Below are 13588 nucleotides of genomic sequence, written 5' to 3' on the forward strand. Positions count from 1 at the left end.
AATATACCACGGCTAAGGGCTGTTCTAATGCAAGATGCAACGTGGAGTGCCTGGATACAGCCCTTAGCCATAGTATATTGGCCATATACCACAAACCCCCGAGGTGCCTTAATGTGATTATAAACTGGTTACCAACGTAATTAAAGCGGTACAAATAAATGTTTTGGTATGCTGTCTGATACAGTATTCAGGGCTCGAACAACCCAGTTTATAAAACAATCATATCACACTAATGAAGGTTCTCAATAATGTGAAGTTCTAATTTAAACTAAACCTCTAGTCCATCTCTGGTTATTCATTAACATTACAGTAAACCTGCCCTACATCCTGGATATCTGGATCAATCATTTCTGCAGCTGGACTAAAGTCAGAGAGCAGGCTGCTCTATTTGAGTTCAGTTAAATTCACCCTCATTTAGTGCTGCTAACACTGATGCTCATCAACATGATCAAATACAAACACTTGTTATTTAGAATGCTCTTTATTGAATATCCACAATGCAGCAAAGCTCTAACTATTCCTCTATTATACATCTGCAAAGCAACCAATTTCAAATATAAAAAGTATACTTATCATATAGCCTACGATATCAGTATTAGTGGATATTTCTCTCTTTAATGGAACATAATGTATATATCTATATGCAGGTAAACCTTCTAATGCATATACAATAACTTGATAAGCGATGTAGAATATCAAATTGACATTACAATGGTTCTCAGGCTATTCAGTGCTGCATTCAGACTTCTTGATGCCTTTCTCAGCGAACTTGGAGCCCGCAGTGACTTTACATGAGAACACTTTGTCCTGGTTCCATTCTGACGTGTCAACGGTCAGACAGCTGCTGAATTGGAACGTCTTGTCGACTTGCGGCACCGGGCCACTTGTCGCGATGTTGCCGGTGACCGGATTCCCTCCCACTGCCCAGCTGACATCGGCGTAGCCAATGGCCATCTGACTGGCCAGACACACCAGGGTGACTTTGCTGGACTTCAACTCATCGCTGGACGGAGGGAGGATGGTCAAGACAGGCGGAGGGAGGGTAGAGTCTGGACCAATGGAATGAGCAGGATAAATATTACACAAAATACTTTGATATATTAGTAGAATGACACAGGGTTGTGTGCATGATACTGTAGAATAAAAAATATAACGTTTTCTCAAAGGCTACAAACAATTAACATTTTGGGCTCAAAAAAATGAAAAGGCACTAAAACCATGTAATTCTATCATTACATGTTACTCACAAATCTCTGTTTGTACCTGGTCTCATTTTAAAACTTTCTAAGTAACTCTCCATATGTGACTTTTCAGAGGTGAAGCAGATTTCTGTGCAAGTGGATAAGGAGTTCAGATCTCTAAGTTTAAACATAATCAAGTAGTCAGATTTGCTAAATGAGGGATACAATCAAACATATATCCTACTTCAAGTCAACCAGCAAACAGAGAACTGTAATGTAGTAGCCTGCAATGTAATGAATCATGTAGCAACATTGTGTGTAACTACCATATACATGGTTTTATCATTATTTAATATAACGTAGGACCAACATTTTAAAGGTTGATACAACTTGATGTAGCATTCACATTCAAATCTACCTCTGAGTAAATAGATTATTATTGTATGAGACATTATAAATGAGTAGTGTTGTCAAGTGACAACAGTAACCTACATGGTCAAATAGTGCAATACATTTTTTAAAGTTTAAACGTGAAATCAACAACTACAGATACACTGTAGGCTATGAAGATGTCACAATGTGTCCATGACACTTAATAATCAGTCCACAAAGTAGGTTATTTACACTAAATAAACATGAAATAAGAATATAATGTTAAATATTTAATTATATTAACTATTATGTATTACAAAAAAACCTTGAATTAAAAAATATAAGGTTAAAAGAAAGGGTACTCACCACTGACAATGAGCTTGGTTCCTTGTCCGAATACCACAGTGATTCAGTTTGTATACAAGACCATACAAAAACCTCCTCACTCTCTCTACTGAGAGGACAGGAACTGAAACATCCCATTCAGACAGAGCTTCACTCTCTCTACTGAGAGGACAGGAACTGAAACATCCCATTCAGACAGAGCTTCACTCTCTCTACTGAGAGGACAGGAACTGAAATATCCCATTCAGACAGCTTAACTCTCTCTACTGAGAGGACAGGAACTGAAATATCCCATTCAGACAGCTTCACTCTCTCTACTGAGAGGACAGGAACTGAAACATCCCATTCAGACAGAGCATCACTCTCTCTACTGAGAGGACAGGAACTGAAATATCCCATTCAGACAGCTTCACTCTCTCTACTGAGAGGACAGGAACTGAAACATCCCATTCAGACAGAGCTTCACTCTCTTTACTGAGAGGACAGGAACTGAAACATCCCATACAGACAGAGCTTCACTCTCTCTACTGAGAGGACAGGAACTGAAACATCCCATTCAGACAGAGATTCACTCTCTCTACTGAGAGGACAGGAACTGAAACATCCCATTCAGACAGAGCTTCACTCTCTCTACTGAGAGGACAGGAACTGAAACATCCCATTCAGACAGCTTCACTCTCTCTACTGAGAGGACAGGAACTGAAACATCCCATTCAGACAGAGCTTCACTCTCTCTACTGAGAGGACAGGAACTGAAACATCCCATTCAGACAGAGCTCCACTCTCCCTACTGAGAGGACAGGAACTGAAACATCCCATTCAGACAGAGCTTCACTCTCTCTACTGAGAGGACATGAACTGAAACATCCCATTCAGACAGAGCTTCACTCTCTCTACTGAGAGGACAGGAACTGAAATATCCCATTCAGACAGCTTCACTCTCTCTACTGAGAGGACAGGAACTGAAACATCCCATTCAGACAGAGCTTCACTCTCTTTACTGAGAGGACAGGAATTGAAACATCCCATTGAGACAGAGCTTCACTCTCTCTACTGAGAGGACAGGAACTGAAACATCCCATTCAGACAGAGCTTCACTCTCTCTACTGAGAGGACAGGATCTGAAACATCCCATTCAGACAGAGCTTCACTCTCTTTACTGAGAGGACAGGAACTGAAACATCCCATACAGACAGAGCTTCACTCTCTCTACTGAGAGGACAGGAACTGAAACATCCCATTCAGACAGAGATTCACTCTCTCTACTGAGAGGACAGGAACTGAAACATCCCATTCAGACAGAGCTTCACTCTCTCTACTGAGAGGACAGGAACTGAAACATCCCATTCAGACAGAGCTTCACTCTCTCTACTGAGAGGACATGAACTGAAACATCCCATTCAGACAGAGCTTCACTCTCTCTACTGAGAGGACAGGAACTGAAATATCCCATTCAGACAGCTTCACTCTCTCTACTGAGAGGACAGGAACTGAAACATCCCATTCAGACAGAGCTTCACTCTCTTTACTGAGAGGACAGGAACTGAAACATCCCATTGAGACAGAGCTTCACTCTCTCTACTGAGAGGACAGGAACTGAAACATCCCATTCAGACAGAGCTTCACTCTCTCTACTGAGAGGACAGGATCTGAAACATCCCATTCAGACAGAGCTTCACTCTCTCTACTGAGATGACAGGAACTGAAACATCCCATTCAGACAGAGCTTCACTCTCTCTACTGAGAGGACAGGAACTGAAACATCCCATTCAGACAGAGCTTCACTCTCTCTACTGAGAGGACAGGAACTGAAACATCCCATTCAGACAGAGCTTCACTTTCTCTACTGAGAGGACATGAACTGAAACATCCCATTCAGACAGAGCTTCACTCTCTCTACTGAGAGGACAGGAACTGAAATATCCCATTCAGACAGCTTCACTCTCTCTACTGAGAGGACAGGAACTGAAACATCCCATTCAGACAGAGCTTCACTCTCTCTACTTAGAGGACAGGAACTGAAGCATCCCATTCAGACAGAGCTTCACTCTCTCTACTGAGAGGACAGGAACTGAAATATCCCATTCAGACAGCTTCACTCTCTCTACTGAGAGGACAGGAACTGAAACATCCCATTCAGACAGAGCTTCACTCTCTTTACTGAGAGGACAGGAACTGAAACATCCCATTGAGACAGAGCTTCACTCTCTCTACTGAGAGGACAGGAACTGAAACATCCCATTCAGACAGAGCTTCACTCTCTCTACTGAGAGGACAGGAACTGAAACATCCCATTCAGACAGAGCTTCACTCTCTCTACTGAGATGACAGGAACTGAAACATCCCATTCAGACAGAGCTTCACTCTCTCTACTGAGAGGACAGGAACTGAAGCATCCCATTCAGACAGAGCTTCACTCTCTCTACTTAGAGGACAGGAACTGAAGCATCCCATTCAGACAGAGCTTCACTCTCTCTACTGAGAGGACAGGAACTGAAATATCCCATTCAGACAGCTTCACTCTCTCTACTGAGAGGACAGGAACTGAAACATCCCATTCAGACAGAGCTTCACTTTCTTTACTGAGAGGACAGGAACTGAAACATCCCATTCAGACAGAGCTTCACTCTCTCTACTGAGAGGACACGAACTGAAACATCCCATTCAGACAGAGCTTCACTCTCTCTACTGAGAGGACAGGAACTGAAACTTCCCATTCAGACAGAGCTCCACTCTCTCTACTGAGAGGACAGACAGGAACTGAAACATCCTATTCAGACAGAGCTTCACTCTCTCTACTGAGAGGACAGACAGGAACTGAAACATCCCATTCAGACAGAGCTTCACTCTCTCTACTGAGAGGACAGGAACTGAAACATCCCATTCAGACAGCGCTCCACTCTCTCTACTGAGAGGACAGACAGGAACTGAAACATCCTATTCAGACAGAGCTTCACTCTCTCTACTGAGAAGACAGACAGGAACTGAAACATCCCATTCAGACATAGCTTCACTCTCTCTACTGAGAGGACAGGAACTGAAACATCCCATTTAGACAGAGCTTCACTCTCACTACTGAGAGGACAGGAACTGAAACATCCCATTCAGACAGAGCTTCACTCTCTCTGCTGAGAGGACTGGAACTGAAACATCCCATTCAGACAGAGCTTCACTCTCTCTACTGAGAGGACACGAACTGAAACATCCCATTCAGACAGAGCTTCACTCTCTCTACTGAGAGGACAGGAACTGAAACTTCCCGTTCAGACAGAGCTTCACTCTCTCTACTGAGAGAACAGGAACTGAAACATCCCATTCAGACAGCGCTCCACTCTCTCTACTGAGAGGACAGACAGGAACTGAAACATCCTATTCAGACAGAGCTTCACTCTCTCTACTGAGAGGACAGGAACTGAAACATCCCATTCAGACAGAGCTTCACTCTCACTACTGAGAGGACAGGAACTGAAACATCCCATTCAGACAGAGCTTCACTCTCTCTGCTGAGAGGACAGGAACTGAAACATCCCATTCAGACAGAGCTTTACTCTCTCTACTGAGAGGACACGAACTGAAATATCCCATTCAGACAGAGCTTCACTCTCTCTACTGAGAGGACAGGAACTGAAACATCCCATTCAGACAGAGCTTCACTCTCTCTACTGAGAGGACAGGAACTGAAACTTCCCTTTCAGACAGAGCTTCACTCTCTCTACTGAGAGGACAGGAACTGAAACATCCCATTCAGACAGAGCTTCACTCTCTCTCTACTGAGAGGACACGAACTGAAACATCCGATTCAGACAGAGCTTCACTCTCTCTACTGAGATTACAGGAACTGAAACTTCCCGTTCAGACAGAGCTTCACTCTCTCTACTGAGAGGACAGGAACTGAAACATCCCATTCAGACAGCGCTCCACTCTCTCTACTGAGAGGACAGACAGGAACTGAAACATCCTATTCAGACAGAGCTTCACTCTCTCTACTGAGAGGACAGGAACTGAAACATCCCATTTAGACAGAGCTTCACTCTCACTACTGAGAGGACAGGAACTGAAACATCCCATTCAGACAGAGCTTCACTCTCTCTACTGAGAGGACACGAACTGAAACATCCGATTCAGACAGAGCTTCACTCTCTCTACTGAGAGGACAGGAACTGAAACTTCCCGTTCAGACAGAGCTTCACTCTCTCTACTGAGAGGACAGGAACTGAAACATCCCATTCAGACAGAGCTTCACTCTCTCTACTGAGAGGACACGAACTGAAACATCCGATTCAGACAGAGCTTCACTCTCTCTACTGAGAGGACAGGAACTGAAACTTCCCGTTCAGACAGAGCTTCACTCTCTCTACTGAGAGGACAGGAACTGAAACATCCCATTCAGACACCGCTCCACTCTCTCTACTGAGAGGACAGACAGGAACTGAAACATCCTATTCAGACAGAGCTTCACTCTCTCTACTGAGAGGACAGACAGGAACTGAAACATCCCATTCAGACAGAGCTTCACTCTCTCTACTGAGAGGACAGGAACTGAAACATCCCATTTAGACAGAGCTTCACTCTCACTACTGAGAGGACAGGAACTGAAACATCCCATTCAGACAGAGCTTCACTCTCTCTGCTGAGAGGACAGGAACTGAAACATCCCATTCAGACAGAGCTTCACTCTCTCTACTGAGAGGACACGAACTGAAACATCCGATTCAGACAGAGCTTCACTCTCTCTACTGAGAGGACAGGAACTGAAACTTCCCATTCAGACAGAGCTTCACTCTCTCTACTGAGAGGACAGGAACTGAAACATCCCATTCAGACACCGCTCCACTCTCTCTACTGAGAGGACAGACAGGAACTGAAACATCCTATTCAGACAGAGCTTCACTCTCTCTACTGAGAGGACAGACAGGAACTGAAACATCCCATTCAGACAGAGCTTCACTCTCTCTACTGAGAGGACAGGAACTGAAACATCCCATTCAGACAGATCTTCACTCTCACTTCTGAGAGGACAGGAACTGAAACATCCCATTCAGACAGAGCTTCACTCTCTCTGCTGAGAGGACAGGAACTGAAACATCCCATTCAGACAGAGCTTTACTCTCTCTACTGAGAGGACACGAACTGAAACATCCCATTCAGACAGAGCTTCACTCTCTCTACTGAGAGGACAGGAACTGAAACTTCCCATTCAGACAGAGCTTCACTCTCTCTACTGAAAGGACAGACAGGAACTGAAACATCCTATTCAGACAGAGCTTCACTCTCTCTACTGAGAGGACAGACAGGAACTGAAACATCCCATTCAGACAGAGCTTCACTCTCTACTGAGAGGACAGGAACTGAAACATCCCATTCAGACAGAGCTTCACTCTCACTACTGAGAGGACAGGAACTGAAACATCCCATTCAGACAGAGCTTCACTCTCTCTGCTGAGAGGACAGGAACTGAAACATCCCATTCAGACAGAGCTTCACTCTCTCTACTGAGAGGACAGGAACTGAAACATCCCATTCAGACAGAGCTTCACTCTCTCTACTGAGAGGACAGAACTGAAACATCCCATTCAGACAGAGCTTCACCCTCTCTACTGAGAGGACAGGACCTGAAACATCCCATTCAGACAGCTTCACTCTCTCTACAAACATCTCAGGCTTTTCTAGAGTTTCTCTCTATGAATTAACAGTATATAGTATAGCATCATATTTTGCTTTTGGTGTCTGGTCCTTTTCAATCCATGAATTGAAGCACTATCCATTTGATGCAGTCTTCACTTGATGATGATATGATGATGAGGATTACATCAAGAATGGCTAAATCTCTTTTCACAATTGTCTTATAATCTTGTTGACATGTAGGGATGGATGGTTCTTCCATTGTGACATGTATATATTGTTATAATAATCACTGATCAACTGCTGTTTCTTAGAGTTCACCCCTCTGCCCCTCTGTAGAAGTGAGCGTATTTGGTGAGGAGGTTTTTGTCATAGTGTATATCACTGTGAAGCCCACTCGTTAACAGAGTAGTCATTTGTCTTACAGTAATACACTGCTGAGTCTTCCTCCTCCGTATTATTAATAATCAAACTATAATCTGATATAGACTGATGATTAGATGTGAATTTAGGAGAGGAGAAACCAGAACCATATATTACAGAGGTCCAATTATAGTAGTACCACTGTAAAACATACTGAGGAACTCCTCCTGGAACCTGTTTATACCAATGAGCACTATTATCAACAGTCCCCAGGTTACAGTCCATAGTGGCCGTCTCTCCTTTCCTCACTGTCACAACAGGAGGCTTCTGTGTCACCACAGTCACACCACTGACACCTGGGAAATAAGAAGATGACATGTAATAAAGAGAAACATACAGACTCATTATTAATAAACCAGGAAGTTAAACCTCCAGGAAGTCAGACTCCTTACATGTTAGAGCAGTGATGAGAGTGCAGAGTGTCCCCAGCATGTTGTCAGTGTGTGGTGTGAATGGCCCTTACTGTCCAGCTGAGAGATGAGCAGGGTTGGAGTGTGAGGAGAGGAGAGGCTGCAGGACCCACCTATAAGGAGACAGACAGGGAGGACCAGAGGGAGGGGCCTCTACAGTTAACCTATCACCAAGCCAGGGAGGAACAGAGGGAGGGGCCTCTATATCTCAGCCTATCAGCTTCTGAGAAGATGGACTTCTGATGAATTTAAATGACGAACTATTAAACTATCAAAAATATCTATATATTTTATATTGGACGAACAAAAACCATTTGAGATCATTTTGGTTACACTGAAAAGAGAAGTATTTAGTTTCATGTGAGTTATGTTGGTAAGTTTCCTTAAAATCAGCATGTCATAATATATATAATAATATCATTCTAATAATATTATCTGGATGGTGGGGTTCTGAACTAACAGTATTTCACTAAATGACTGTTGATGTAATATGTCTCTACTGTAAACCAGGGGACTGACTATCATGGAGGTTATCTGATACATGGAGTCTTCTGTTAGGACGGAACCATCTGGAATATCACTTTATCTGTCATGGTTTGTGACAACTAGGTGTAATTATTAATGACAACATTCTACTAAATGTGTGAAAGGTTTTGTGTAAAACACAAGCATGTCATGTTCTCATACTGCAGACACACTGGTTCAGGATGACTTGACATTCAGTTAGTGTCTATATTCAGAACATCTGAAAGCAGAAGTGAGTGTATTTGGTGAGTAGGTTTTTGTCATGGTGTATATCACTGTGATACGTATTCTTTAACAGAGCTGTCCCAGGTCTTACAGTAATATACTGCTGAGTCTGTCTCCTCCACATTACTGATTATAAACTGATAATCCTTATCAGACGTGGCTTTAGATGTGAAACGATCAGAGGAGAAACCAGATCCATATTGATCAGGAGAGGGATGAGTACGGTAAAACCTTAACACATACTGAGGACCTCCTCCTGGAACCTGTTTATACCAGATTACATAATAACTTTCATCTTTGGTGATGTCACAGTGATAAGTAGCAGTCCCCTTTGTACAGTACAGTCAGTACTGAAGGTGTCTGTATCACTGCTTTCTGGCAACTGACATCTGTGTGAATTAAACACACAATTTATTAAGACAATTCATCAGACATGAATGTAAAACTTCAATGGCATTGTTTTTAGATTCAGATTGAACAAACAGTAAATTCCTTACATGTTATAGCAGTGATGAGAGTGCAGTGTCCCCTACATAAGGTCAGTGTGTGGTGTGAACGGCCCTTACTGTCCAGCTCAGAGATGAGCAGGGTTGGAGTGTGAGGAGAGGAGAGGCTGCAGGACCCACCTATAAGGAGACAGACAGGGAGGAACAGAGGGAGGGGCCTCTGCAATTAACCTACCACCAGCTACTTTCATTGTTGATTGACATATCTGGAGCTTCACAAGACCAACAGACTGATTTTAAAATAATAATGTTATATATCATATATTTGTATAATTAGTATTTTTCACTGTCATTTCTCTGAATGGTCAAAGTAACCAGATTGTATGAGAGACCAACTAGTATGATCATTGCTCTACATGAGATCCTGTCTTCATCACTGAATCATATTCTACCTCCATCAAACCGTAACTGGAGTTTAATATCCTATACTAGTTCTACATAGGGACAACATAATGATGTGGTATCTAATCTCCTACCTCCATCAAACCATAACTGGAGTTTAATATCCTATACTAGATCTACACAGGACCAACATAATGATGAGGTACTCAATATGAGTCCCAAATGTCACCCTATTCCCTTTATAGTGCACTACTGTTGACCAGAACCCAAAGGTCACTGGTCATATATAGTGCACTATATATACTGCTGCCAGTAAGATTGCACCTAAATCAACCATTTATCGGATCATCAAGAACTTCAAGGAGAGCAGTTAAATTGTTGTGAAGAAGGCTTCAGGGCGCCCAAGAAAGTCCAGCAAGCGCCAGGACCGTCTCCTAAAGTTGATTCAGCTGCGGGATCGGGGCACCACCACTACAAAGCTTGCTCAGGAATTCTCTGATGAATCCCCTTTCTGATTGTTTGGGGCATCCGGAAAAAAGCTTGTCCGGAGAAGACAAGGTGAGCGCTACCATCAGTCCTGTGTCATGCAAACAGTAAAGCATCCTGAGACCATTCATGTGTGGAGTTGCTTCTCAGCCAAGGGAGTGGTCTCACTCACAATTTTGCCTAAGAACACAGCCATGAATAAAGAATGGTACCAACACATCCTCCGAGAGCAACTTCTCCCAACCATCCAGGAACAGTTTGGTGACGAACAATGCCTTTTCCAGCATGATGGAGGCAAAAGGCAATAGTGATAACTAAGTGGCTCGGTGAACAAAACATTGATATTTTTGGTCCATGGCCAGGAAACTCCCCAGACCTTTATCCCATTGAGAACTTGTGGTCAATACTCAAGAGGCGGGTGGACAAAGAAAAATGCCAAAATTCTCCAAGCATTGATTATGCAAGAATGGGCTGCCATCAGTCAGGATGTGGCCCAGAAGTTAATTGACAGCATGCCAGGGCGGATTGCAGAGGTCTTGAAAAAGAAGGGTCAACACTGCAAATATTGACTCTTTGCATCAACTTCATGTAATTGTCAATAAAAGCCTTTGACACTTATGAAATGCTTGTAATTATACTTCAGTATTCCATAGTAACATCTGACAAAAATATCTAAAGACACTGAAGCAGCAAACTTTGTGGAAATTAATATTTGTGTCATTCTCAAAACTTTTGGCCACGACTGTACATGTAGATCTTTCCTCCGTCATTATTGTAGGTCCTATGTCCTCCTCTGGTGTACATTGACAGAACTGCAGAATCTATTCTGATCACTGAGGCAGAATGGGGTGAATCCTAACTTCCAATTAAGATTACTTTTATTTAGTCATGCATTGATGTCGAAGGGACACTAAGTGAAAATGTGACTGAACTGGAAGTTAGGATTCTCCCCAATGTGAACAAGACCAAACTTAAGAGTGAGGGCACCAACAAGCACAGATGTGAGGGAACAGATGAGGACACAGAGAGAGGAAATAGAATGGGACCAGGGTCCACGAGGACTAGAGGAGGGAGGGTGCCTAAACCTAAATTAGACTGATATAGTCTCTCTACGACACCTGTCCACTCGGACCAGAGGAAGGAGGGTCCCTAAACCTTAGTTAAAATGATTTTGTTTCAACTCCATCACCACTCCTCTCTGAACCAGATCAACACAAAACTGATGAGAGCTTTGTAATGGCAACAAAGATACAGTACACTAACCTTCCATAATGTCATTTGTGATGATTTCATATTGATGGTGTGTGTTGATGATATGTGATAGACATAATGTAGTCTAGAAATGTTCTAATAATTGGATTCATCATCTCATATTATAATAAGTGTATCCATACTCAATATGTCTGTGTATAGTATCTGTAAATACGGCAAATACAGAGTAAGGTACTACAGGACTACTTCACAAATGTACTGTTGAAATACAACTCTTTCCTCTTTCCCCCTGCTGGTAAATATACACATGAACAATCCATGCCTCAATTATCTCAAGGTTTAACAATCCGTATTTAACCTGTCTCCTCCCCTTCATCTACACTGATTGAAGTGGATTTAACAGGTGACATCAATAAGAGATAATAGCTTTCACCTGGATTCACATGGTCACTCTATGGCATGGAAAGAGCAGATGTTCCTAATGATTTGTCCGCTCAGTGTATTCTGTTGAAATACATCTTTGGTGGCAGAAAAGTACATCTCTTTTAGCCACAAAGCGGCAGCGTATTACAATATGTTTCTCCTCTTTCCAACTGCAGGCAAAAATATGAATGACTCAAATGTTATTGTACATCGTAGAAAGATGCAAGTTTATAACACTATTGAATATTGTAACTATATTGAATATATCATGTTATTTCATCATACAGTGAAATAGTACAAGCAAATATTGGCCAGGAAATAATGTGGTCCTAATTTGTATATATTTAACTAGGCAAGTCAGTTAAGAACAAATTCTTATTTACAATGACGGCCTACCCCTGCCAAACCTGGAAGACACTGGGCCACCCAATCACAGCTGGATGTCATGTAGTCTGGATTCAAACCAGGTACTGCAGTGACACCTCTTGCACTGAGATGCAGTGTCTTAGACCACTGTGCCACTCGGGAACCCCTGAATATGTACTGTGAGTGAACAGGGGACATTTTTGGCTCCAGTAAAAAAATTTTAGAATTAAGCAAAGAACAGAACCATGCATAAACAATAACATTTTAAAGGCAATTAAGTGTAGAAATGAACACTTTCTAGAGTTCAGGATATCCAGGTCAGATGATATTAAGAAAACGTGAAATTAAGAAATGAGGTCCACAGGATGACACATAAGGCCAATAAATATTGTTTTAATGACTTTTAATGGAGAGAAAAGAAAGAAGGCATACTGGATCGAGTGTAGTTTTTTTGAGAAGGGGTGCAACTCGCTCTCTTGAAGATGGAAGGGACATAGCCAGCGGTCAAGGATGAGTTGATGAGCGAGGTGAGGTAAGGGAGAAGGTCTCCGGAAATGGTCTGGAGAAGAGAGGAGGGGACAGGGTCAAGCGGGCAGGTTGTTGGGCGGCCGGCCATCACAAGACGCAAGATTTCATCTGGAGAGAGAGGGGTGAAAGAGGTCAAAGCATAGGGTAGGGCAATGTGAGCAGGACCAGCGGTGTCGTTTGACTTAACAAACGAGGATCGGATGTCGTCGACCTTCTTTTCAAAATGGTTGACGAAGTCATCCACAGAGAGGGAGGAGGGGGGAGGGGGAGGAGGATTCAGGAGGGAGGAGAAGGTGGCAAAGAGCTTCCTAGGGTTAGAGGCAGATGCTTGGAAGTTAGAGTGGTAGAAAGTGGCTTTAGCAGCAGAAACAGAGGAGGAAAATGTAGAGAGGAGGGAGTGAAAAGATGCCAGGTCCGCAGGGAGGCTAGTTTTCCTCCATTTTCGCTCGGCTGCCCGGAGCCCTGTTCTGTGAGCTCGCAATGATTCGTCAAGCCACGGAGCAGGAGGGGAGGACTGAGCCGGCCGGGAGGATAGGGGACATAGAGAGTCAAAGGATGCAGAAAGGGAGGAGAGGAGGGTTGAGGAGGCAGAATCAGGAGATTGGTTGGAGAAGGATTGAGC

The 13588-nt window shown here is 43.0% G+C and overlaps 1 protein-coding gene across 1 annotated transcript; it reads right to left on the reverse strand.

Moving 5' to 3' along the window:
* Positions 1 to 360: 360 nt before the first annotated feature.
* On the reverse strand, positions 361 to 8472 carry LOC106601906 (immunoglobulin lambda-1 light chain). Its single transcript, XM_045715727.2, has 4 exons — positions 8336 to 8472; positions 7917 to 8239; positions 1920 to 1956; positions 361 to 1049 (listed from the first exon to the last, which is right to left on the reverse strand). The coding sequence occupies exons 1-4, from the start codon at positions 8373 to 8375 to the stop codon at positions 724 to 726; spliced, it is 726 nt and encodes a 241-aa protein (XP_045571683.1). The 5' UTR covers positions 8376 to 8472; the 3' UTR covers positions 361 to 723.
* Between the last annotated feature and the right edge of the window lie 5116 nt (positions 8473 to 13588).

The sequence above is a fragment of the Salmo salar genome, chromosome 03 (assembly GCF_965601325.2).
Source record: "Salmo salar chromosome 03, fSalSal1, whole genome shotgun sequence".
NCBI classification, from domain to species: domain Eukaryota; kingdom Metazoa; phylum Chordata; class Actinopteri; order Salmoniformes; family Salmonidae; genus Salmo; species Salmo salar.

Excerpts from the sequence above, each read along its gene's own strand:
- LOC106601906 (XM_045715727.2), bottom strand. The coding sequence starts at position 8,375 with ATGCTGGGGACACTCTGCACTCTCATCACTGCTCTAACAT. Across the intron at positions 8,240-8,335 it reads TCTCATCACTGCTCTAACAT|GTGTCAGTGGTGTGACTGTG; the intron begins GTAAGGAGTCTG and ends CTTATTTCCCAG. Across the intron at positions 1,050-1,919 it reads AACCAAGCTCATTGTCAGTG|ACTCTACCCTCCCTCCGCCT; the intron begins GTGAGTACCCTT and ends CCATTGGTCCAG.